Source organism: Typopeltis vanoorti, chromosome 11 (assembly GCF_054136105.1).
Source record: "Typopeltis vanoorti isolate ZY-2024b chromosome 11, IOZ_Tvanoo_1.0, whole genome shotgun sequence".
Lineage (NCBI taxonomy): Eukaryota > Metazoa > Arthropoda > Arachnida > Uropygi > Thelyphonidae > Typopeltis > Typopeltis vanoorti.
This window is the reverse complement of record NC_143559.1, coordinates 96,958,978-96,986,022: the sequence shown is the minus strand read 5'-3', so window position 1 is coordinate 96,986,022 and position 27,045 is coordinate 96,958,978. Positions and strand designations below refer to the sequence as shown.

General features: G+C 35.2%; 1 protein-coding gene across 4 annotated transcripts in view; it reads right to left on the bottom strand.

Annotated features, from left to right (window-relative positions):
- Window positions 1–27,045, bottom strand: part of LOC150101862 (transducin-like enhancer protein 4) — a 271,453-nt gene that overhangs the window by 3,724 nt on the left and 240,684 nt on the right. For 3 of the 4 annotated variants that reach the window (XM_090400928.1, XM_090400930.1, XM_090400929.1), the window contains 11 exons: window positions 22,096–22,206; window positions 17,561–17,704; window positions 14,328–14,433; window positions 13,250–13,398; window positions 12,952–13,016; window positions 10,018–10,198; window positions 9,837–9,905; window positions 9,440–9,541; window positions 4,781–4,926; window positions 2,207–2,318; window positions 1,219–1,301 (listed from right to left, as the gene is read on the bottom strand). In XM_090400928.1, coding sequence (XP_090257054.1) covers window positions 1,219–1,301; window positions 2,207–2,318; window positions 4,781–4,926; window positions 9,440–9,541; window positions 9,837–9,905; window positions 10,018–10,198; window positions 12,952–13,016; window positions 13,250–13,398; window positions 14,328–14,433; window positions 17,561–17,704; window positions 22,096–22,206 — 1,268 coding nt within the window. The remainder of the gene's footprint in view (window positions 1–1,218; window positions 1,302–2,206; window positions 2,319–4,780; window positions 4,927–9,439; window positions 9,542–9,836; window positions 9,906–10,017; window positions 10,199–12,951; window positions 13,017–13,249; window positions 13,399–14,327; window positions 14,434–17,560; window positions 17,705–22,095; window positions 22,207–27,045) is intronic. The other variant, XM_090400931.1, reaches the window with a different exon arrangement.

Genomic DNA, 27,045 nt, shown 5'->3' with positions numbered 1-27,045 from the left:
TTGAAAACGCTCAGGACTTCGATTCGATCAAGTTTCACAGCAATGTCGAGATTCTGACACATTCTAGTGCATGAACATCATCATTTCATACAAACATTTTTTTTTTGACGATCTGCTATACGATCCAGTACTTCAGTCTGTCATTGTTTTCATTTTATAGAGTGAGGACGATGCTGATTTTCACCTTAAGGAAAAGTGGTTCTCGAAGTTCAAATTCTCAAGTGGTGTAAATCACGCCAAACGTACCTTCCAGCAATGAATACTTTATTTCAAGTTTTAATACAGTTAATTTATTATCCCAATTACTATATAGCTTGCGAAAGAATTGTTATTTTCAAAATATATTGAGTCTAACGTTCTCTTAAACATTAGTATTTGGAGATGGGAATTCATAAATAGTTGTTTGCACTGTTATGACTATGGCAATAAAATAACTTTTACGTGGCTTTCTTGTTATAAAGAAAATGCCAGGTCTAATAGACACTGACGCTGTAAAAAAAGCAAAATATAATGGTTTGGGCATGGCCTCTTTCAAATGGTCCTCTTCATGCAGAGGGTGCTTAATTTCAAATATACTGTTTGGCCAAAAACTGTAGCCCAACTTGGGGCAAATCATATAAATACGTTGCCATGGTGAAGTTTTATTTGGGCAGGTCAGATGGCCACTTACTTTTTAACACCCATCTAATGGATACCTCTTCAAATATTTTCCAGATGGTTGATCTTTTTCAGTATTCTATTACATCACACTTAACACAACTTATTTTTTTATTTGTAGGAACTGCAAGACATTCAAAATAATCGCCAAATTAAGAGATATTTGTCCATCATTACCATCGTTCAGCATTTACACAGAACTTAATGCAAACAATGTGCCAAACCACCTCGTGCAGTGTATTTTTAGGAGAAATAATCTAACTACTTTTTGATTATATATATATATTTTTTAAACTTCACTGACTAGGAGTGGTTTGATTAACTTATTCTTTCCTGTCGAGTTTTCAGGCTGAGTCCGGCTTATGGCAATTTTGAGCCAAAACCAAGGTATCGAAATACCGGTTGAATCTTCAGTCGATATCAAAATTTTATTTCTGCAATTTAAATATCATGCACCATCATGTTTTCATTATAAACAGTCTTATTGTTAGCGAGAGTTAAATTAATCATCGTTAAATATGTTACAGAGGTCAGATGAATGAGTTTAAAGTGCAGACTTACCCGACAGCGAGCCATTCTCCTGTGGGACAATAACCCAAAGAGAAGATCTGGGAGGTAAAGTCGTGTTGTTGCAACTGCCGACCCTAGACAAACGAGAAAGTTCTTTTATAGAGGGGAAAAACGAACACCAGTTACGGAACATATACAAATATTCATAATAGTTCTCCAAATGTATTGTATTTTTTTGGAAAACTTTCTTCACAGTCCATTAAAAGCTTTAATCATATGTTTCTAATTTTACTGGACAAAAAAATAAAATAAAATAATAAGCACACCCAACCCTTTGATACGATTGAATTCTCCCAATTTACTATATTATTGACTTTTACTGGCAAATACTTTCAACGTCAGTTCCGTTGCTATAACTACAAGGTATAGCAGAGCCACCTGGAAAAATTATTATTATTGTTATAGTGATCACATATGTCAACAATGACAAAATAGGCGCCACAAACTTCGATTGGCGTATTTGACGAGTACTGTATAAGAATGTCTAATAAAATTGTTGCCATTGCAGCCTATTGATGAGTTTTTAATGGAGTAAATTACTCTTTACAATGCTCAGCGACGAATGCGATAGTAAAGAGTCCATCCAACCACACGAACAAATGAAATGTTATTTTCCTATTCAATAGATTCAGAGACTTCTAGGATATCCAAATCGCTGTATAGATTTGATGGACTTTCAGAAGGGCAACAGTTGTAGTTGCTTTGGAATTATGGACGAAGCAACTAAGACTAAGACAGTATTAATCCAGCATTCCCAACAACCACGATGCGTGACTATGATTATTGGATATTCTCCACTGCTTACAACGATTTTTCTATGGTCACTTTAAAAATTTCTGTCAGAGCCATTTGAACTCTCGGGTGTGGTAGCTATGGGCCTATAGAAACCCTTTATCTGTGACTTTAGGGAAAAAATAAACACTTTATAAAACACTAAAGGAACATTATCGATACCAAGATGAGTTTAGTATAAACATACCTCTCGCAGGTCCCAGGAACGAACAGTATTGTCCAAACCACCCGTCCATAGTTTTGTGCCATCGCTGGAAATATCAATACAACTAGCGCCATCTGTGTGACCTTGGAACTGTCTGTAAACCAAATACTATGCTATAACAATTGAATAATTTTCAACAAAGATAAAAGCAATTATATATATATATATTTTTTTGGGGGGGGGGGAGATGGACTGAGTCCTTGACTCTTTATCCCTTCATCTGATTGAAGAAAATGATGGGGCGTTATTGAGCTAAAAGCTCTAGTCATGGCTGGGTAACGGCAATAGCCGAACCTCAGTTAAAGCTTCATTGGCTACAGCATTGCCATTTGTTACCCTGAATCTCCTCAAGCGTCGAACCAATTATTACTATATCTATATCTATATATTTATATATTTAGACCAAGATCGCCGATTAATTTTTTCATATTAGAGAAAAAATGGTAATTTGTTGTGATTCAGATTTATTATTAGTTAAAATCAATAACACATCAAATTGCGTATTATATTTAGAACATATTTAAATTGCAAATTTTAAATATATTCTAAATATGTAGATTGCAATTTGGAACATTAATCAAAGAAAAAAATGCTTTTTTTAAAAATTTTATTTAGGAGAAGCCTGAAAGACTTTTAATATTAGAAACGAATTAATTAGATCTATTGACTAATACTTACTACTACATCATCTTACAGTTAGCTCTTACTTCTGGGAGGAGGAAACCGGAAGTAACAGCATCCTAACGCCCATTTCAAAGGAAAAAAAAAAAAAACTACCAAGACTGTTAGATGTCAAAGTTCAGTCCGTTAATTGATGTTGAAAATGATCCTCTTAAAATCTAGTTAGTGAAGCTGAGTATCACTTGTTTAACCCTTTCTATGCGTATGAAGCTAGCATGGTTCGTGCCTACTGGGGCAAATAATTGTTCCTCTAGGGTAGCTATTTCATTATTTCTGCACCAAGCACAGTGATAAGGAGATCCATTTAACTTCCTTATCTTCAGCGGGCAGGCAAGTGCTAATTTCTTGAACCAAGTATTCCCATCAGCTAAAATATAATTCTTTAGCATTGAAACATGCACGAGTTCCCCACGTGTGATAGAAACAGTCTACGACACTTTTTTTTATCAATGCGTTTCGTGTTTCACAAGGGGAAAAAAATGTAAAAAAAAGTAAGTTTCAGATGCTAAGATTCGTAGCTATTATTCCCTATAGCTATGAGCTACCAAAAGAGAATTGAAATAATTCTTTTCAAAAGTAATAAAAGGTGATTATTTATCAAGTAAGGTGTTAGTAAAGTGCATGATCGAAGGAGCCTATTAACGTGACAACTGTTCTAAATGTAAATATGCAAATAGATGGATCTATTTGTCGAAAATAATAGGTTTGGTTGTTTTTTTTGCATTATTGGTTAAGCAACAGACTATGAGCTCAGTCTGTTGTCTGTTAATTGGGTGTGTGTGTGTTCTGAGGCTGGTTTGTCTGCTTTTGAGAGATGAAAAACAAACCCGACTTTTCGGGAAGAAATCCCTCCCCCTCATCTCCGTATGAGACACTAATTCACCTTCAGATGAAAAGTCCCAATCAAGGTTCTTCGAGTCCCAAACAGCATCGAATCTAGGTCTTTCCAGCCCAAGGTCATTGCTGCAATCGACTGACCTACGGGGGATTTTGGTGCTAATAGATGAAAGACCGACTTTCTCTCTTAATCGTTTCCCTAAACCTACAAATAACAGTGAGCTTTGGCTCTGTTTATTTAAATCTCAACAAAATCACAAAATCATCTTTTCAATTCCAACCGGCTCTGTTTTAAAAATTCAAACTGTTGTGGCCTTGAAAGATGGAAAATATTCCAGCATTTTCAATCTGGCACGAATTCGTTATTTATCTAGGAGAATATCAGATGACTCCAATCGTAACAGATCTTCTGAGAGTGCCATAAGCCAAGTCATCTTGTGGGATAACACAACGTTTTGATTTTTTTACTTTGAAGATCTAGCAACGTTGTCCAAACGTCCAAACCTCGTGTTACTAGTATTAAACACTTAGGATTATTATTTGCTTACAGTTTGATGATCTAACTCAGTCATTGAAACGCTTTTAAAAGCAAGGAAAAATTATTTCCTCTTACAAAACTCTCATCTCTTGTATTTATTGGCCATAGTTGTCCAGACATCATGTTACCATTATTAAAGACTTAGAATTTATTATTATTATTATTATTATTATTATTATTATTATTATTATTATTATTATTATTATTATTATTATTATTATTATTAAGCATTTATTACGTGATTATACTGTCCATCAAATTGCTTAAGTGAGATGAAGACATACCATATGATAGGATACAGGATTACCTCGTATTACCTCAAGTAGATCGAAATCCAATGTGTTTATTTAAGCAATGAAATTTTCATTGCAAGGTTTCGGATACAGATGGGAGCAAACATTACTCATTGCCATAAGGATTACGATCAGCTCAAATTAAACATCTTAACCGAGCAGTCGACACATTCCGATATCCAAACACTTAAATGTTAGAAAACGTACCTGACTAGTGATTGGTTGTGCAGGTCCCAGACGGCAATGTTGCCATCACTACAGCAGCTAAAGCACACCTTGGAGTCTGGACTGATGGCTAGGGCGTAACATGCTGGGGCACTGGATGTCAGCTCGGCCTTGATACGAGGTGTCGGCTGTCAAAGAACAAATATCATTATGAAGCAGTTAAAAACATACAGGAAAAATCAGATTGTTCTTGAGGCAATAACTATTGTCTATGAATAATATTTAGGTGTAATGATCGCAACAAGATCATGTGAACATTGGCATCATAACAATAGCCATAAATAAATAATAATTAATTTATACTTCTTTAACAAGAAACCGAAAATAGATAAATATTACTATAATTGATATTTAATAATGAATATCGACGATCTATAACATCTAAATAGATAAGTGGCTACTATTAAAAGACTGGCTAGATGGGCGAAGCAAGAATGCTTTTCATATTCCCCGTTATCTGAAGAAGACGGTGAAGGATAGGGTGGTATTGAGCTATAAAGCTCTGATCATGGCAGGAGGGTAACAGCAAAATAGCAGAGCCTCAGTTAGAACTTCATTGACTACGGCATTGCCATTCATTACCCTCCCAGGATACCCATTTTAGTCGCCTCGTACGACATGCATGAGCTACATTGAGGCTATTCTTATCCCGGTCACCACACGGGAAGATGTAAAGATATACGCAGAATGTTACTGTCTATAAGGGTGAAGCATAATGCTTTTAACCCCTGCTATCTGATAGGTTACTGTGTAGGGAAAAATTTATGAGCTACGTGCTCAGCCCGAGTTGGGCAAGTTATAGATCTTGAAAGGGAACTAGGATGGCCTTAGGTCGTCTATATTTGCATAATTCCGATTCATCATTATTTGCTGCTTGTTGGACTAATTCATTTGGATTTGAGGACGATTTTGAGAAGTACTTTACTGCGGGAGATTGCAGGAAAGGGTAGATATAAGGGATATTTGTGTCTCGACGAAGTTGAACATTTCTAATGTACCATGGTGCATTTAAGATTATGCGTAAGCATTTGTTTTGCAGTCTTTGCAGTTTAAGGATATTTGAACTTGAAGTATGGTTCCAGGCGGGGACGCATAAGTGATAATGGGACGAATCATTATCAACAGGTAGAGGAGAAATTTGATTTTAATATCTAGTTTGCTGTTCCTATTGATAAGAGGATAGAACCGAGTGATAACTTTTGAGGCCTTTGCACATAAGGATTTTGTATGCGGACTGAAGGTTATCTAGCATTACCTTCATTATCTAGCAATGGAGAAGCAGTGTTCCAGTTTCAGCAAGTTATCTTGCAGTTTCTTTGTAACAAGATGAAGTTTAAGAGATCTGGCCAGTATTGCTGTATCGTCAGCATAGAGAGCAATGATAGATGGCATCGGGTTATGCAGGATGTCCGCGATGGAAATCGAGAAAAGTATCGGCGCCAGGAGGGATCCTTGAGTCACTCCAGCCAAGATCCGCCGCTGGGTAGATACTGCCCCATTTAGTTTAACTTGTATGCGTCTTCTAGAAAGAAAGGACGTAATGAGGTGGATCAGATCCAGTGGAATGCTGGCTAAAATCAGCTTGTATAGGAGTCCAAAGTGCCATAATTTGTCGAAGGCCTTTTCTAAGTCAAGAAAGACTGCTCCGGTGTATTGATGCCAGTTGAAGCTGGTGGTAATGTATTCAGCTAGGCTATGGATCTGTTGAGTAGTGCTGTGGAGTTTGCAAAAACCAAACTGCTCTATAGGATATTTAGCTTGTTTACAGAAACTTGAATTTTGGAGAGGATGACTTTTTCAGCGATTTCGTCCAAATTGGAAATCAGACTGATGGGGCGATAACTTTGTGGCAGCTGTGGCTCCTTACCAGGCATATAAATAAGGACCACATCTTCCAACTTCCAAGCATAGGGAAAGTATTTTAATCTAAACATGGCATTTATTATCGTTGTAAGATGTACAATGGCCTTTCGGGGTAGCAGTTTAATAACTTTATTAGGGATGCCGTCAGATCCAGGAGCTTTTTTATTTTTTAAATTTTTTATGATGTCGTAGATTTCGGCTGGAGAAGTAGGTGTGAGTTGGCTGGTACAAGTATCACACTGTTTTAGTACGTATCTGACATGGCGGTGGATTTTATAAATATGATTGAAGTTCAGGTAAGATGGGCTGCACTGTTTTGTAAAGATATAGTCCTTATAAGGACTGGCTTAAAGGGACGAAGAAAGAATGCTTTTCATCTTCCCCGTTATCTGGTGTTATTATAGGAATAAGGTGTTATTGAGCTATTAAAGCTCTGATCATGGCAGGAGGGTAACAGCAATAGCCGAGCCTCAGTTAGAACTTCATTGGCTACAGCATCGCCATTTATTACCCTCCAAGGGTATTAATCACCGCATCTCACGGTCGATTTTCAGTTCGTAAAGATAAAGTCATTATAAGGACTGCCTTAAAGGAGGGAAGCAAGAATGCTTTTCATCTTCCCCGTTATCTGTAGAGGACAGTGTAAGGATAAGGTGTTATTGAGCTATATATAAATAAAGCTCTGATCATGGCAGGAGGGTAATAGCAATAGCCAAGCCTCAGTTAGAACTTCACTGGCTACAGCATTGCCATCCATTACCCTCCCAGGGTACCCATTTTAGTCGCCTCGTACGACACGCATGAGCTACATTGGGGCTATTCTTATCCAGGCTACCACACGGGTATTGTAAAGATAGTCCTTATAAGGACTGGCTTAAAGGGGCAAAGCAAAAATGCTTTTCATCTTCCCCGTTATCTGTAGAGGAGAGTGTAGGGATAAGGTGTTACTGAGCTATTAAAGCTCTCATCATGGCAGGAGGGTAACAGCAATATAGCCGAGCCTCAATTAGAACTTCATTGGCTACAGCATTGCCATCCATTACCCTCCAAAGGTATTGGATTGAATGAATCAATCACCGCATCTCACGGTCGATTCCCGACTGTTTAAGTAAAGGTGAACTCTCAAAAAATCGGACGATCTCTAGGCTACTCCATAGTGGACGAGAGACCGTCCTTATCTCAGCGTTGGTTCCACTCAGTGACGGGCTCCCCCGCCACCGAGCAGAACCGCTCTAATTCTGAAGAAAAGCATTCACCGACAAAGCCCCTCAGCGGGCCGTGCCGGAGAACACTTTCCCCGGAGACTCAAAGTGCTCCCTTAAGGCAAAAACCTTAAGAAAGCGTACTCATAACTCTCGAATCTCAGCGCCCCAGGGGGGTAACAGCAATAGCCGAGCCTCAGTTAGAACTTCATTAGCTACGACATTGCCATCCATTACCCTCATAGTTATAGTTACAACAGGATCTAATTTAAGTGTTTAGTATGGATATATTTTTAAGGTTTATTTCCTCATTTACAAATAGAATTTTACTTTAATGATATCTAATATTAAGTAAAGATCATTTTAATTACAATAATTATAAATGATATTTAATTTATAAATATCGCCGCTAAAATTAAACTTCAAATACAATGAAATTATATATTATTTAACATACAATTCTTTTTTATGTTGTTTACGTTAAAATATACTTCTATTTTTTATCTGAAGCTTATTTTGTTAAACTAAAACTATTTTATTATTATCATAATCTTTTTTATGTGATAGACTTTTCTAATGTGATGTAAACAGACTATTTTTGAATGATTATATATATATATATATATAATCTACTACATATAATAATTTACCATATATATATATCGTTTCGAATTTGCTTGCTTAAACAGCAAACCTTCGGTTACAGTAAATTTAAAACTTAAAGTTACATTACAATATTTATTTAGCATAATAGTATCTATAATTTTACTTTAAATAATTGTCTTTTTGAATATATTAAAAGTATTAAATAAATAGAATTTATGATATCAAAAGAAAGCCTGTTTCATTTTCATCATAACCAAAGTACAAAATAAATTTAATTATTGCTAAATTGTTTTATTGGATTGATCCATTCAATCCAATACTCTTGGAGTGTAATGGATGGCAATACTGTAGCTAGTGAAGTTCTAACTGAGGCTCGGCTATTGCTGTTACCCTCCTGCCATGATCAGAGCTTTAATTGCTCAATAACACCTTATCCCTACACTGTCCTCTACAGATAACGGGGAATATGAAAAGCATTCTTGCTTCGCCCCTTTAAGCCAGTCCTTATAAGGACTATAAGGAAAAATTGTTTTATTTTAGAATCGAGGTTCCGAGAATGGATCGTGAGATGCGGTGATTAATATCCTTGGAGGGTAACGGATGGCAATGCTGTAGCCAATGAAGTTCTAATTGAGGCTCGGTTATTACCCTCCTGCCATGATCAGAGCTTTAATAGCTCAATAACACCTTATCCCTATACACTGTCCTCTACAGATAACGGGAAAGATGAAAAGCATTCTTGATTCGCCCTTTTAAGTCAGTCCTTATAAGGACTGAATTGTTTTAAATATATATATACATACATACATTTCTTTTTTTTGTTTTGTTTTCATGAGAAATATGAATTATTTTTTTTCACACATATTAATGTCCATATTAATATAAACAACCATGCCAATATTTTTCCTTCATAAATGTTTCATATTTCGAAAAAACAAACAAACATGAAGATGAAAGAATGGATACGCACCGCTCCAAGATCCCAGATACAGATAGTGCTCGCTTCTCCGCCTACTATTAGGGTTCTGCCGTCGGGTAGTAATTTACAGGACCTGATGTAGTTATCCCTTTGCTACAAAGAAAAAAAAAAGAAAACAAAATCACCCTTAAGCAATGTTTACACACGAACACATCACGAATTGTTAAAAGGGACTTAAGAATTTCAAGCCTTCTTCCGTTTACTTCGAAAACAAACCAAAAAACCCGGAGTACCCGGGGGAAAAAAGGAATCGAGTACCGACTTCAATCGATATTGAACAGAAGAAGACCCGAAATGAATTGGAATCAAAATCCAATCAGTAAAGCGAGCTTTGTTTTTGTCATTTCGAAGGAGAAATAATAGAAAAGAATGGTGAATGTATACTTACAAGGCAGTCCAGCTGGGAGACTGGTGTCTTGCTACCTGGCTGACTGATATCCCACACCTTGACGCATCCCTAAATAAAACAAGGTCAGTAATTCATGAGCTTCTCTTTCCAAAACACACATTGTTGAGATCACAAAGATCAGAGCTAATATCACAAGTATAGAACCGAAATTTTTTTTTACCTTTCCTCCAGTGTAGACATACTTTGTAGGATTACTGATCGTCACGGCGCACACCACCTCTCCGTGAGTCAAGGTGTTAATTTGGCGCGCGTGCCTAGGAATGCCTGGTCCAATTAGGGCATCTGGGGGAAAGGGAACCGGTTGCATCTGCCCGTCCGCACTGACGTGGAAAGAATAAGCCCTGCGCACAGAAAGAATAAAACGGAAAAATGCACGCACACAAAGTACATGGAAATAAGGAAGAAAAAAAAAAAAAATCAAACTCCCACTTTGACACGCGCGCACGCTATTACTACATCCCTTTTCTACCACCGTTATAGCTTCCACTGAAAATTATCAAATTTCTTTGGCCATTATAATCGCAAAACTGCGCTCATTGATGCTCCACTGAATTTTGCTTAAGGGGATCGTATTTCGGGGTAAAAAAAGAGGCGATATTGGTTTTAGTTGGTGCATGTAGTAAGGTATAACACTCCCAACATAACCCCTTATTAGTATTCTGTAGACAATGGCGTATCAGGCAACCATGTCTGAACTAACACAGCCAATAGCAGAAACTTTACGATACTCAAAAAAATTTTAACATCGCGATCATTCCAATAGAGAAATGTATAGACGGGTACATAGGTACGGGAGGGAGGTATCATTCTTTGTTGCATTTCTTTTAGAGCCAACGCTTCATCGATCCGGGAGCCAATACTTGGCATATGTCACTATTGTCCTATAAGGGTATTCTACATACTGATGCCAGTCTCTATGTGATATCTTTGAACTGTTTTTGTCTCTACGCGCATCTAACTGTTTTTAAATCCCTCCCTATCAATTTATCCTTATATATTAGAATCCATTATTATTTAATTTACGTTTTTTTCTACAAAAATAAGTAATGGATATTAGAATTTATCTCTGGTTACCCTTTATTTAGAAATTCCCAGGCGTTTGTATACTAGTTGAGGTAATTTTGAATGTTTTTATTTATTTATTATTTATTTTTTTTACGATTTCGATAAAAAAAGAGGAAAATCTCGAGTATGTTTATATTGATACAATTATTTGAATCTTCCAGCATGACTATTAATACTAAGAAACAATGTTGATAAATTCCCAACGATATTATAGTCACCTATCCCAATATTACTTTTTTCCCCCCGATCAACATTAATACTAATTTTATGGTTATTTTAAATTTAAAAATGATTATTACATTCTAATAGTCGCTCCTAGTCACCAAATAATAATTTACTAATTTCTTTTTGTATATATTAAGTAAAACTATTGCCATTACGACATAACATCCTATCCAGAATCAAAACCCACTCGTAATGCATATTTAGATAATTCTCAAATTATAAAAGAAAACTTAATCGACTGTTTTGACTCTACTGGTTTGGTGGATGTGTGGAATGTCTGATGCAGTGCCATCTATAATCAAGTCTAGTTCACGTTGGTGTTGTTGTTTACCATGATCTCAATGCCATTAACGTACACTAGAAGACTCATACAAAGTCAAACATGCTTCTTAGATGTAAATGTCTTTCTTGTTAGCTAAGAGCAATCTTTATCAAATTTTCTTTCTTGTCTATAGTTCGATGACAGCCAAAGAAGAATATTACACGAATATAAGAAATAATCCTGTAAATCTAACACTAAAGTTCTATAGTTTATGCAGTAAGTAACACACACTGTCAGTACAACACAAATATAGATGCTTCAGTAGTCACAGGACTTTTTTCACATTACTACAAAGGCGTGATTGACGTCCACTGTACTCAAGCCAATATATATATTGACTGATCATTCACGAAATGTCTGTAGAATATCACAGAGACAGTTCCTTATGCAGATCTCACACAAAGTTATGTTGAATAGAGTATCACAGAGCTATGATGGAATTCTCTTTTAAGTTTTTTTTAGACTAGGCGAATACTATGTTTTGATTATTTCTTCTGAATCCTTGGAAAGAGTAAATTATTTAGACTAGGCGATCACTGAACTTGATTGAAGACGAAAGGGACACACGAGAGGATCACAAAATGGAATTGTGCTGGAGTATGTAGCACAGTTAATCATTGCACACAAACATTAGGAGTCAAAAATATTTTCAAGGTTCATATCACATCAAGAAAAAATGTTAATGAATGCACCAATGAAATTCACCGTATTATTATTTTTTTCTTCTCATGCCAATCATATAATTTCGCAGTGGTTTATTCTTCATCTTCACCATTTGGGTTGAAGATAGGAACAACAAACTACCTATTAACTTGGCCACTCTCTCACTAGAAGAACATAGGAATCTGTGGTATTTAATAGTAATTTTTTGAATGTCTTTTTACGATAATAATCACAAGAAAGATTAAGAAAAACGATGCCAATAGAATGAAAAAACAGGAGAATATATACTGTAATAGATCGGTCTGATTTTTATTTAACTATTTTAATTTCTTGAGATTTTTTTTAGTTGACTTTAATTCTACGTGAGAGTGCAGACGTCCGACAATATTAACATGTACTGTATCTTCGAGATTCTTTAGCTTTAGAGGTCTTTATCTTCATCACCTGAATCACCAACTCTGGATATACTTGAATTACGTTTTATACTTGAATTACAATTTTGAATTAATTTTTAATCCATTTGTGTCTCCATCCTAAAGAATCAGGTCACTTTAGTAGAGGCAAATGACATCACAACACAGACAGGCGAAATATCTTTGCAAACACAATGTGGCTATGTTTAAAGACAGTGGTTTTATTCATTTTCAATGTACAGAAAGGAACATCAGCAATCCACACAGGACTATTCAACACACGAATCAGTTTTAACATCCAGAGAGTCTGTTCTTCGCATAGTTTTTTTTTTTATTTGTTTTGTTCATACGTCCACACATTTATACTAATTACAAACTTCATTTTACGATTTCGAGCACTACTTACGGCTTGCCTCCAGGTATACTGCCAAAGCCGGGTGCCCTGATGGAGGGATGTGAATCGTACCCTACCTGAAAAGAAAAGTAAAAAAAAAGTGCGGTTTCGTAAACAGACTGGCGCTTTGCACAAGAAAAAAATCTTAAAATTCAACAACATAATTCTCAGATCATAAAAGTTGTCGCTTTACCCCTGTAACAATGTTTCTCTGTAAACATGGACTATGTCAAACCTTTACAAGGGAAGGCGACTATGTTTTATGAGTCAGAGGAAGGAATTCAACATCGAAATGAGCGACAGTACTTACCAGAGATCTGGAGTAGGAATTGAGTGCAGGGGAAATGTTGTTATGAAGGACCCCTTGGGGATAGGCTGCTGCGTTGGAGCCGAGGTCAGCCCCGAGGCCAGCATGTGTAGCTGCTGCAGCGCTGTGTAAGCTGTACGGATAAGGAGGACCTGGATGGAATGACAGAAAAAAAAGGAAATCAGTTAATGCATTACTTGACATCTATGAGAGTCGCATTACCTCAAAAAAAAAAGAAAAAAAAAGAAAAAAAAAGAGTTCTTGAGGCAATAGAATCATTTCAACTATTTATTCCAATATTGTGTGTGTGGAATGGGAGAGCATAATTAGAGTGGCATTAATATTTAAAATTTAGATATATTATTACGTCATGTCAACGTCATCACGAATGGCGCCTGCGTGGACAAAGTAAACTTGCATTACATATGGTTTATTCTCTAATCTAAATGACAAGTTTAGCAAGTAATTGGTGGTAACATTTTTTCTTATTCTTTGCAGTCTCTGCGCTTACGGCGATCTGGTCAGCTGAAGATATGTTTACATAAGAATTCAGAGACGAATTTCCTGTCTTTCTTCTAGATTTGGAGCCTCACGACGTGTCAAACATGACAAAATGTGATTGCTTGCAGCATGCATAATACATGGTTTGAGCCACCCCAGCTGCCTGTGCTGATCCCATTTGCTGTCTTACGACTGTACCATTTGTTACCGAGATCCCTTAGCGGTTCTGGATGTGTCACCATTATACAATTATTTCTCAATAAAGCTATTCAATAACGCATAAAAGTTGTGTGCCATCCTTTTAAAAGTAACTATTTCCCACTCGTCTAGAAACGCAGACGCCTAAACATACCTCGCCCATTGTGTGTGTGTGTGTGTGTGTGTGTGTGTGTGTGTGTGTGTGGCTTTAAGAAGTTTTTTTTTTAAAATTCATTTCAGTCTTCTAAGCATGTAATTCAGTTACCTGATGTAGGTGACGCCAATAAACTAAATAAAAAAACAACTGTACACTCACACTCACACACACACACAAACTCATGCTCATCACGTACGAGAACTCAATATACATCTAGTTACTTACCTAGAGGATGTTTGGGTATAGGTTTGATACTGCTAGAGCTGGGGGTTGTGGAACCGGAACTTGTAGGAGTGACAGACTTCGAAACTGGTGTTGGAGATTTATCATTCTGAAGGACAAAAATAAAAAGGATTTCATCTATTAACAATCATATTAATCTATAAAAAAAAGTAAAAAAAAAAGCAACAACAGAAAACTGACAATCTTTGTATTTCACCTTATTATATGAGATAGGCGAAGCCTATTTTGATGCTTTATATTGGATATCTATTCCAAAAGGTATTCAAAGAATTAGAATTTCTCTACCACATTCAAAAGGAAATCAAACGTTTCCTCTGGAACAAAACTCACTGGACAATACACCCTCAACTCTGCAAGCCACTCAGCAAGGGAGGTCAAGGTCTGATTTCCCTTGAAAACAAGATTAGATCCTTCAGGATAATCCTCCTCCTAAAGACACTTCAATGCAATCACACTTATGTAACCATCTTCGATTACATCACGAAATCATCCACCAGAGGACTTACACTTTCCACAATCCTCCGAATGGCCAGTCCTGCACCATCTCCTCTTAAACTACCTCATTTTTACAAAGATGCTCTACAGCGGTGGAAAAACACAGGACTTCATCACACACTTACAGGATCAACAGAGTCAGCTGTACTTACAGAACCACTATTTTCGAACAGAAACATAACAAGTCTCACAACTGCCAGCCCTTTCTTTTCCCTACATGGAACTGGGCAGGAATAAGAGTCATAGGGACCTCCTAATCCAGACCCTAAAGTGGAAAGCATTCACAAGCCTACCAATGAAGAACTCAAAAACTGAAAAGCAATATCAACAGCTGCAAGCCTCATTATAAAAGCCTATCCAGATATCGCTACACTTCAGGAAATCCGTATTCCTTCTAGAAACTGCTCGGGGCCGATATTTCATCTTGTACAATCTGAAACCTCACTTCCAATTCTTCCCTCCAACTACAAGAAAATATATCACTTCCTCATGTCAGTGTCTTCAACCTCTCCCTTCTTATATTCATCCTTAACCCTCTCATCTACAAGGCTGCATATGCCAATCAGTTTTCAGTGGGATCTGCCATATAAATCGAAGTGTGCCAAACCAGATTCCGACATACAGTGGAGACTGTGGCATAACATCTTGCCAACTCCTTCTAAGCTCTACAAATTTCAGCTATGAGAAACGGATTTGTGTCTATTCTGTTACGTTTCAGGTACCTTGGGACACACATACCTAACCTGTCCTGCGAACAAAGTGATGATAACCTATGTCCTGAATACTGCCTCTAGCACCTGTAACTACGCACACAGCCAAGAAGATTACTGGACTTTATTCCACACAGAAGAAAACAGACACAGAACACGCAATTTCCTTTTCATCTGCGCTAAGGCTTCTACCTAAAACAGACAAGAAACAACCAGCACCCCTCCATCGAAAACTAAAAAGCAGGCTTTTATTGGAACTTGAGTACTTCAAAGAAACAAGAACTGTCTCGAAATTCATAGAGGAGTGGAATCCAACTGGTACACTCTTCTGGATTGACGACGACAATACGCTTCATCTGAAAGATAACTCCGCCTGAAACTGAACTGTAAATTTTGACTTCATTTATTACATCCTCTATTGTATACCCGAAAGGAAAATGTTTTTCTCTGTAATATATATACTTATAATATGTAAATGGTCCTTGTTACCTATCGTCTAATGTATATTTTAACAAGTTAATAAAAAAAATAATAAAAAATAAAAAATATTCAAAGAATTGAACTCAGCAATGATCTAATGTTTCATGCCCGGACAACTTTTACATTGATAATAGTCAATGCAAAATTCTTTCGACAGTACATAAACTCTTCGGTTTCATGATAATATGAAACCGGAGTTATTATTATTATTATTATTATTGTAGTGTGAAGAAGGTTGGATGTGGTGATAGTGTCCAGTCTGCGTTGAACGAGGTGTTAACACTAATCTCACATCATAAAATGCTGAAGCTGATTACGGCTGAAACGTTTAACTTTATTAAATATATTACACAGTACGTTTCGTCATCTGCGTTGATGACATCATCAGGAGTTAACAACAGTAACGAAAACAAAGCCCCATTGATCTTAGCCATTACTGTAAGGAAAATAGTAATACTTTATTGGATTATAAATGTATGTATGCTGCGGTTTATTAAGTTTGGCGGCTCCGACGTAAAGGCGAAACCCTCAAATATAAAATAATTAATAAAATTATATTATTTTACTTAAACATTGTTAATCTTCAAAAAATTAAAAAAAATATGCTTGTTTAACCCACACTTGTACTTAAACAAAGGTAAAATGTTATTTGGGAAGAGCAGTTATGTTAACAAGAAATACGGAAGATATTTTTAGAGACGACAGGTTAGGACGAAGAGATATAAAAGAATCTGCTTACCGAAGAAAGATAGTCATCGAACTGTTTGGTATGATTATATGGAGAGTTGTTAGCAAGATGACGGTATCGGAGCCGATGAAGTTGGAGAATTAAGCAAGATCGAGCAAGGTGGAACTCCTATGGGACATGTATGTGGTTTGCTTATAAATGGATCGTATTCGTGATACCTGCAGGTCAAAATGGGATATTAAGGAAGATGCTGAATCCTCGAGGAGTGGCGGGTTGTAGAGGTAAAAACGGGTTTTCTGGAAACACAAAATCGAGGAAGAATGCTGGTAGTGATGAATAAATCGATTTAGAATAGTTTGGCTTCTTTAGACCAAGGTGCATGGGTAGGTAACGAGGTTGAGAATGTACGGGACAGAATAAATCTTGGATCCAATGTGGTTTGAGCCAGTAATACGATTCCATGGCGCTGCTGTATGCAAAGTAGCATTTTTTTTTTTTTCTGTTCTCAAAGAATCTCAATGGTAGATGCTACTGGATCGTATTTCTAGACGGAAATAGAAGTTGTTATTTCATTTGACGCATTTTCAGACAACGCTAAGAAAAACTGTTTTTCGAGAAATGCAAATCATCTGCTACACTAACATGAAAATCGCATCCCGAGAAAGGATAGAAAGAAAATAAAAGACAAACAATTTGGAAACTGTCGCAAACATGATGTACATGAAGAGCATATAACGTTACGAAGAAAGAATAAAAACATTCATTTCAAGTACCGCGATCAACAAGGGGAAAGACAGAGAGAGAGAAAAAACGATCTGTGTTTCACAGCTTGCGTTACTTACCACATGATCTTTGTGCTTGGTAGAAATGGGTGTACTACGGCTAGATGACGACCCACTTCTACTAGGCGGCCGGTCTCTCTTGATGCTTCGGTCAGTGCCATTTTCTCGTGGTGATGGCTCTCCATTAGGAGGTGACAAGGGATCCTGTCGGAGGGGGAAAAAAAAAACAGATGATACCTACAGCAGTACACACACACACACACACACACACACACACACACACACACACACACACACACACACACACACACACACACACACACACACACACACCACACACACACAGAAGACAGACGTTATCCACTCACCACAGCCTTAACAGAATTGCACTCTCTCTCTCTCTCTCTTTCTTTATCCATCTATGAACACTACATTTTCAGCAGTCTTATGGGGGAAAAAAGCGATTGGATATCTTACGCTAGAATCCGATAGTCGGCTGTGGTTTCAGTGAATGACGACCATAGATATAAGTTTAGCAATTCATTTAACATGCAAATTCAAAAGGATTTTTGTTCATGTCTTTAATTAGATTGTTTTCCCCATCATATAAGAAAAATAAGTAAAAATGTATACGCGTCTTGTTCTAATTGAAGGCTATAAAAGAAGAATTGTTTATGACGTCTATCATATTAAGACTATAAAATTTTATTATTTTCCTTACGATCTTGTTTATTTTGTAGATTGGCTGTGTCATGTTCTAACGAAGAAAGATGTTAATGTGTTGAGTAAAACGAAAGAATTTAAGGACAAAAATTCATTCATGCAACCTCCGTAATTAGTTGTTCTTATAACATTAATAAGTGGTGACTCACTGTAACCTATCGAAAGAATTAATACAATGGAAAGTTATCTTAAGCAGGATGTGACGTTAAAAAAGTTTAAGCGAGGTGTCTTAAAACCTGTCTTAAGGATGTTTTCAGGTGTGTGAGAACACAGAGAATGCATTCAGGCATGACTGGTGGGATTCGCGACCACTTTGGCATTTTAATGTAATATCAGAACAAGCTGCTAAAGACGTAGACATAAAGACATGCAGGGATATTCGCTATTCTGGTCCGAACAGTTCCCAACAGTGTTCGGTGACCGATATTCACGAACGATAAGCAATTCTAGTGTGGAATGATTCTTGCAGACCATTTTGATTCATTCGATGTGCGTTATTGTTGGTCTCAAAGATCCGAAGGTTTTTTCAAAGGGAAAGGATATTGTTACACACACACACACACACACACACACACACAATAACCGATCCCAAAACAGCGCCGAACCAAAACAGATATTTTTAATAAAATAAAAAATACAACATACTTTGGGATGTCTGTCTTATTTTACACTGTTTCTCCACATAATCTCCTTTCTTTTTGATACATTTTCTCTACTTCATCAGACGTTTTTCAAAGCTGTTGCAGTAAGTCTTTACAGCTTATTTTCAGAATCATTTCCTTAGCTTTGATCTATTCGTCATTTCCAAAATGAATATTTTTAGATGCGTCTTCAATTAGGGAATCTTCACAAGTCCGATGGAGCCAAGTCTGCACTGTACGGAGGATGTTCCACAACTTCAAATCCGATCTCTTCGATAACCTTTGAAGGAGTTCGTGATCGGTTATTACTATCAATATCACTATCATTGTTGGTTTTCGTTCCTAATGACGTGTAGGACCCACATCCATAGTTTGCTTCACCATAAAAACTCAGTAACTGGAGGAGAATTTCAGAGTAGCACTCACATTTTTGTATGTTAAAAAATTCAGTTACTTAACGCTGTTTTATATTTTCAGTAATTTAAAAAAGACTCTCCCATTGTGTACGACAGGGTTTCCCAAACTGTGTTCCGCGGAAGGTGAATAAGTGTTCCGCGAGAAGTTCTGGAATTTGTCATTTTAGTTTTCTAAGCATTTTTGCATGAATAATATTCTATAGATATACTATTCTATAATATTATTCTGAGGAGAATAATATTCGTGAATATGTCGAAAAGCTCAGACCCAGCACGCCTAATAACATCTGTGTAGCAAATGTTAGTGACCAAGCCGTGTATTTTTAAACGTGGAAGTATTCATGAATTATCGTTAATTTTCACACATCGAAACTTTTCAACATTTGGGAAAGGGAATACCGCTGTTTATGACCGATCATAAAAATTGCCTGCAAGCCGATTACAACAATGGGCGGCGTATCCTCTGTTCTCAAAACTGAACGAAATAACATCTGTGTTGCAAATGTTAGTGACCAATCAGCAAGGAAGTATAAAGAAAATTTTTCCCCTAAAATTGAAGATCAAGGTAGTCTTGGATCCGGTTCTCAAATCTAGTAATACTGAATACTTTCTTCGCAATTTCTTACTGTAGGGTGAAAGTTTCGAAACCGTAGTGCCGTGATTTTTTTGAAAGTAATAAGCCTGCAGATTTAAATTTTAAAATGAATAAGAGACAAGGGACTTTGTTTAATTTTGGTATTAAGAAATCTCTTATTGAAGGTGTTTGTGACGCAACAGACAGTGAGTCATCTACCACCAGCCTACAAAGCGATCTCCAGGATGTACAAAAGGAGGGGAAAACTACCAGCACACAGGAGAAAAAGTCTGCATTCACTCATAAGTATTTATAATAATATAATCAATTTTTGATGATCGGAATGGGATATGTCAATGCAAAATCAGCACAAATTAATTTAATGATGTTTATGTTTATGAATTTTATGTTTATTTAATTATTAATAAATAATTAATGATCAATTATTAATTAATAATAAAAATCATCTAAATTAACAATTAATTATTAATTAATACATTATAAAATAACGAAGGTGTTCCGTGAAATTTTCAGGATTTGTGAAGTGTTCCGTCGTAGGAAAAGTTTGGGGAAACGCTGGTGTACTCGCGAAAAATATAACTTCAATCGTACATCATTGTATAGTGGAGGAATAAAGGAAAACAAAACAAATCTGGACGCGCTTCAAGGCTACTCACACTCCAAGGATTACTTTCAGAACGTCTTTTTTTATTGAGCCTACATGTAAACGGTTGCAAAACCTATAGCGCATTAGTGCTGTGTGTGTGTGGGGGGGGTAGAGATGTAAAGAGACAGCATTGTTGCTGGATAATTCATGAACTTTGACCGCACAACACGATGCAGAAAATCTTGTCGTGAACATATCTCAACCTGCAGACAAGACAGAAAAAAATAGCAAAAGGTTGTCAAAAATAGAGTGCAAAGTTTTCCCTTTCTTTTTTGCACTCGGCATAGTAATTTTTAGAAGAAAATTACCTAAGGGGAGGAAGTTCACATCAGAAGGGCATCGTTTTTGACAACCGCTTTGAGACAGTACGACAACGATACTGTCCACATTGACTACCTGTTCTTGGAAGTGTAACATCTCTCTCTCTCTCTCTCTCGCTGTGAAAGACTCGAAAGAAGACTGAGAACTGAAGCCTTTTTTTGTTTTGTTTTTTAATCTTCGATTCATTAAATGGGGTTTTTAGGATGAAAATATTGTAAAAGCGAATGAAGATCAAGCTGTTATGAGCATGATACGGGAGATGAGGATGCAGGGCAATTTATGTTGCGGCCTAAATAAGTGCCAAGTTGGTGATTTTTTGAAGAATATTTTCGTAATACATCGAATAGCCCATAAGAGAGAAAGTGAGAGAATGTGCATATAAAGAAAGCATACAGATAGAGCGATTGAAGAAAAAGTGAGATGAAAAATAAAGAGAAAGAGTGAAAGAGAGAGAGAGAGAGAGAGAGAGAGAGAGAGAGAGAATTTTTAATTACTAGTAACATGCTTTTATGTGTTCGCTTCCCTAACAAGAACACTAAAACTGTGTTCTTACCGAATTGCCATTAATCTATAATTCAGGAAAAACACAGAGAAAAAGAGAACGAACGGAGAAGAATTTGATCAAAGTAGCAAGGAGGTGCTTAAATTCCACAGAATAATAAACGAGAAACACGTCATTTGTTACGATAAAATCAAATGACAAATGAGTGACACAAATGCCATCGTACATTAATATGAACGAAATAGTTCGAACAATAAAAAATGCACTTGATAAGTTCACAGCGATAGCTTCATCCCATCTGACACGCCTGATGCGAATTATGATTCATTTTTTAGTTCGCTTCAAACCGTAGACAGGAATGTGCTACTGGTAATCAGCCTTTGCAATGAGATCTCTAAACAGCCTACTGGTGATCGAACCAGTCAGGGAGGGAGTGAAGAATCTCACATAGAGAAAGCTGCAAACGGAAAGTGACATGTACTTAAGAAAAAGCCAAGAAATTAAAATAACATTGGGTTACGAAACATCAGTCGGGGTTTGTGATGTGCTTTGTGGTTTCCCCAGATCGTACTGAAAATTATAAACGAATTTAAATACATTACAAATACATCAAAAAGTTTATTCTTTTAGGGAAATCAAGTGTCTGAAATGCAAATCAATAATATTAGACAACTGTAATAGTTAACAAACAGAGATTAAAGTGCTTTAACCAAAGCTATGACAAATGGAACATCAAGAGACAGTTGCTAACCTCATTGGCGATATCGACGACGAGATCTTGATCGCTTTTCTCTCCGTCACTGCCCTGCTGGGCTGGGAAGCAGAGGGCAGCAAGCTCACTCCATGTGACACCCTTCCCTGACTGGATATTTGTTGGGGGAGAAAGAAAAATCAAACTGTGGGCGTGTGTTCCTGGTCTAAACCTAGACTCAAGTCTGAGAATGTGGTTTAGCTTTTGTATAAAGTTAAAAAAAAATTCTTAACCAAAGCATCAAAAGTTTGTTTTTTAAGAAATATAAAAAAAATTGATCTTTTAAGTAAACTGCAATCTGTTTGTGACAACTGGCGAAAACTGTTTTGAAACATCTATGAAATAATTGAAAAAAAAAAAAAAAAATCAAAAGTTTTATATTGATTCAAAAAAACTATCTACGTTATTAATGCAAGATTAAGATTCGAGTCTTAATGTAAAAATCTTTGCTTAATTAAAATTTCTGCGATTTTCATAGTCATCCTTTATCCAATTATAATATTGAGTTTGATATTTAAACAGCCATGAAGTCAGGTACAAAACCTCACTTCATGCCTAAAATTATTCAGGGATTAAATTTTAATGCTTAGGGCAATATAAACAATAAACAAGCGTTTTCACTAAAGTGATCGAATAGCAAACAAACGGAAACTTTCTTAATAACCATTTTATTTAAATTATTTAGCATTTTGGTATCATAAGTATAATCACCCATTTTAGATTTGCAGACAGATACATCAAAAGTCTGTTATGACTTAGTCTCCTTATTTCAGTTCAATATAAATAATAAATAATGGTGTATTTAAAAAAAATTAAAGAATTCGATAAAAATTATTTATTCCTTCTTAAATTTGATCATAAAGCTCCTCTTTTTTTTTAATAAACATTATAATATAATAGAAGATTTATCTTATTAAATCATTAAAATAGATTAAAACAAGAATTTTGAAAGTATAAAATTCAACCTCAGTGTAATTTACCACTACAATGGAGCCAATATTTTATTTATTTATTTATTATTATAATATTTTTTTCAATCCATGGATCGTCTAAACTTGCACTAAGCATTCAGACATATTTAGTTTATGTCTAAAAGATAATCCAGTCATTAACACATTATTATTAATAATTAATTGTTATTAATAATGTGTTAATAAGACCTTAATATTGCATTTTTAAAATATAGTATATGACAATACAAAATAAATATTCAGTTTTTAATCATCCTAAAGAATAATAAACAATTAAGATAAATCTTCAAAATGACATACTATAATAAATATTTCCTTCATCGATGATTTAAATAACTTTCATTTGAAATAAATGCAATGCAATATTTCGCAACATTCATTTTGTTCAGATTGTTGATTTAATACAGTTGCACTTTACCATTATATACAGATTTTATGATTAAAATAGTAAATAATCCCAATGCGAATTAATTAAAGTAACTGAATTGTCACCGGTATTTAAATTGAAATTAAAGTAGCGATGAATTATCCAAATAGAACGCTTCCTTTGCATCAGAAAGTAAACAGCACATTAATAAAATAAAATATAATAAATTTAAAAAAAAAACTACAAAAATAAAAAAAAAGAAAATAACGTTACAACAAAGAACGCAAATAATTGTTAACTAAAATGCTCTCTTATGGACTAGCTATATAAGCAAAGAAATGGTTTACTTTCTAAATAATTAAAATATTTGCAATTATCTAGAAAGCTATAAGTTCTGTATTATTTTCCAACTAATTTTGAAGTGGTTTACAAGTAATTTAAGGCATTTATTGCTATTTGACAACTAAAAGACAATAAACATAACTGAATATGAATAAATAAACTTCCATTTGCAGAAAACCAATGAAAAGCTATAAAAACAGACCTGGAGTACTTTCAGCATCCAATTGTAAATAAAATTACTGTACTATCGGAAAGTTAACCACCTCATTAGTACAAGAAATATATATCCCTTGGATGTAATCTCATATCTAAAATTTATAATATATCACTGTAATGAAGCCTCATAATCAAAATTTAGTTTTTGAATAAGTACACATAAGAATTCAATTAAAATTAAATTTAGAAATAAAAATTAAATTGCATTAAAATTATTTTTTTTCGCCAATAGGCTAAGTAGTTGTTTCCGTCTCATGCTATGGCTTTCTTAGTCTTCTAATTCTTATTTCTCCACTTATTTTTTATAACTATACACAAGAATTTTGTCATTGTCGGATATTGTCCATTCAATTTAGATTTTATATCCATTTATGCTTACATTGACTGATATAAAAATGTGTTGTTTTATATTTAGAAATTGTAATATTTCTTCGTTCGTTTGTATGGTGGTCCCATATACTAATTCCAGTTTATTTTTGTGCTAGGAATGGCTTAATACAAAATTTTATATTTTAATGTCTTTATCATTTTTTTTTTTTTCTAGTGGTATAGGGAAGTGATTCTTAACTGGCCGGCTGCGACCGCCTAGGGGATCGAGGAAAATTTATAGAACGTTTCTAGTTTTTAAAATTTTGAAATCTCTTAAAATAATTATTTTTTGTTCATTATTTTACTTTGTTTCAAAGTTGTATCGTTTTTGTATTAGTAATCTGAATTATGCAGTAGTTTGTTTTGTGGTGGCGCCACAAGTCGACTTTTCGTTGCTGCCACCTTACCGGCCATTATGGATCAAATACGCAGCCTGATACGCTTCGTATCCATCATATATTTCAATGTAATATCAATGGTATTACAATTTTAATATGCACTTCGCATCCATGATAAACTGGACGTATATATACGTCTTGGCCGGTAGCGTGGTTTACAATACTAGTACGAATGCATAGAAGTTAACGTTGTTAAGTGATACTTGAGCGAATTACTTTTCGAAACTTTCAGTGCTGTAATACTGATTTGTTATTTCTTAAAATTTATCCCCTTATAAAATGAGCAAACAAAGAACATTATTTGATTTCCTAAATATAAATGCAGTAAAGTTTCTGCATAATATTTAAGTAAAGTTGATTTCTGTTTTCTGATTTTTTTTATTTGTCATTATATAATCAGAAAGTAATCCATTATTTAAAAAAAAAATTTGAAAAATCAATTGTGATAATTTTCTGATTTTTTAAATTTGTTATTATATTATATATTATATATAATCAGAAAGTAACCCACTATTTAAAAAAAAATAATTGTCATTATGTTACTACAAACTACGGGACCGCGAAAATATTTAAAATTTTTAGTTACTACTAAAAAGGCAACGTTTTAAGGAATAACAGATGAACAAAAATCCTTATAAGGACTGGCTTAAAGGGGCGAAGCAAGAATGCTTTTCATCTTCCCCGTTATCTGTAGAGGACAGTGCAGGTATAAGGTGTTATTGAGCTATTAAAACAGCAATAGCCGAGCCTCAGTTAAAACTTTATTGGCTACAGCATTGCCATCCATTACCCTCCAAGTGTATTGTGATGAACAAAAAAGCTGTGATCACAGCAAGAGGGTAACAGCAATAGCCGAGCTCTCCAAGCCTCAATAAACAAAAATGTTAAAACTAAAATTACTTATATTTTAAATATTGTAGAATTAAAACGGTGTTACTTAATGTAATAAGAACGATAAAAATATGCCATCATTAACTTAAAATAAATGTTATTAAACTATTTTGAATTTTATATGCAAATATAATATAATCAATTTAATTTTATATTAAAAAAATAGTATATTATATTATTATATATTTATTTTTAATTAAATATTAACAGCACCACACGAGTGGTTACAAAATCTACGACTCAATAATACAGTAAGTAGAAAGACATATTCTAGATTTGAGACCGCGTCACAGTGATGATATTATTTTCGTTTAGGATGAGTTTCTTATTAGGGAAACTTTTCCAACCAACAGTACAGTGCAGTTGAAAACTTGTTATTCTGAGAATACGAAGACTGAATGAGGAGAGATGCAGGATAACATATCCTGCATCACCCTCGTTATATATATAATCATTTTTGTATGAAAATGGACAATGGAAATCATTTTTCACTCTTTCTCTCCCTGTACTTATTGATTTAAGACAAGAAAACGGTTTGAAAACTGTGGCTCTTCCATTAAATCAAAAATGATATGATGATTAACAAGACAGACTATAATAGTTCTTATTGCGATTCTTGTTCTTCCAACTGATGCTGGGAAAAAATGAATACCAGTTTTCTTCAAATCTTCTTCAGGGAACCTTCAAGATTGAAATATGCCTCGTAAATGAAGTTCTTTAACCAGTTTTGAAATTGCATACATGTGGAGTCCAAGTCTGAAATGTTTAGCTTCCTGTGTGGAAACCAATACAATGCACAGGATACCTGGTGACGTATTTTTTTCTATTTGTCTTACATGACAGCAGTAATACGTATAGTGATTTTTGTTGATGTGATTATTAGTTAAATCTATCCCTACAGGCTGGCCTGGTTCGTCGAGTGATTAACGTATCCGCTCTCCAGCCAGAAGATGGATATTTGTGATTGTCTTTCGCCTTTATAATTCATTCATACAAATATATACATACACTCTGCCAATATGGAGTGGGTCACCATGAGAAAAGTAGACCCAATCCTTCCGCAAGTCTGTCACACTCAACAGACTATAATAACTGCTAATCTTGTGTCATACAAGAAGTAAAAATTTTGCTACTCTTTCAGTGGAAGAAAAAAGGTACTGTTGGCGATAAAATAATTTACAAAATTGTACTTGAAATGATTTAAAGGAAACAATACTTTATCGCACGTCCTTTCCTGCCAAATATGTTGGTAAGGATGAGTAGGTAGAAAGGTGTGGTAGCTTATGCTAGTTGACAAGACGACCAAGTTTGCCGAAGAAGTAGCTGGTTCAAAGGCTACTCATGAATCACTATAATATCTTTCACTACTTCTAGGTTTTTGTATACAGAACGAACA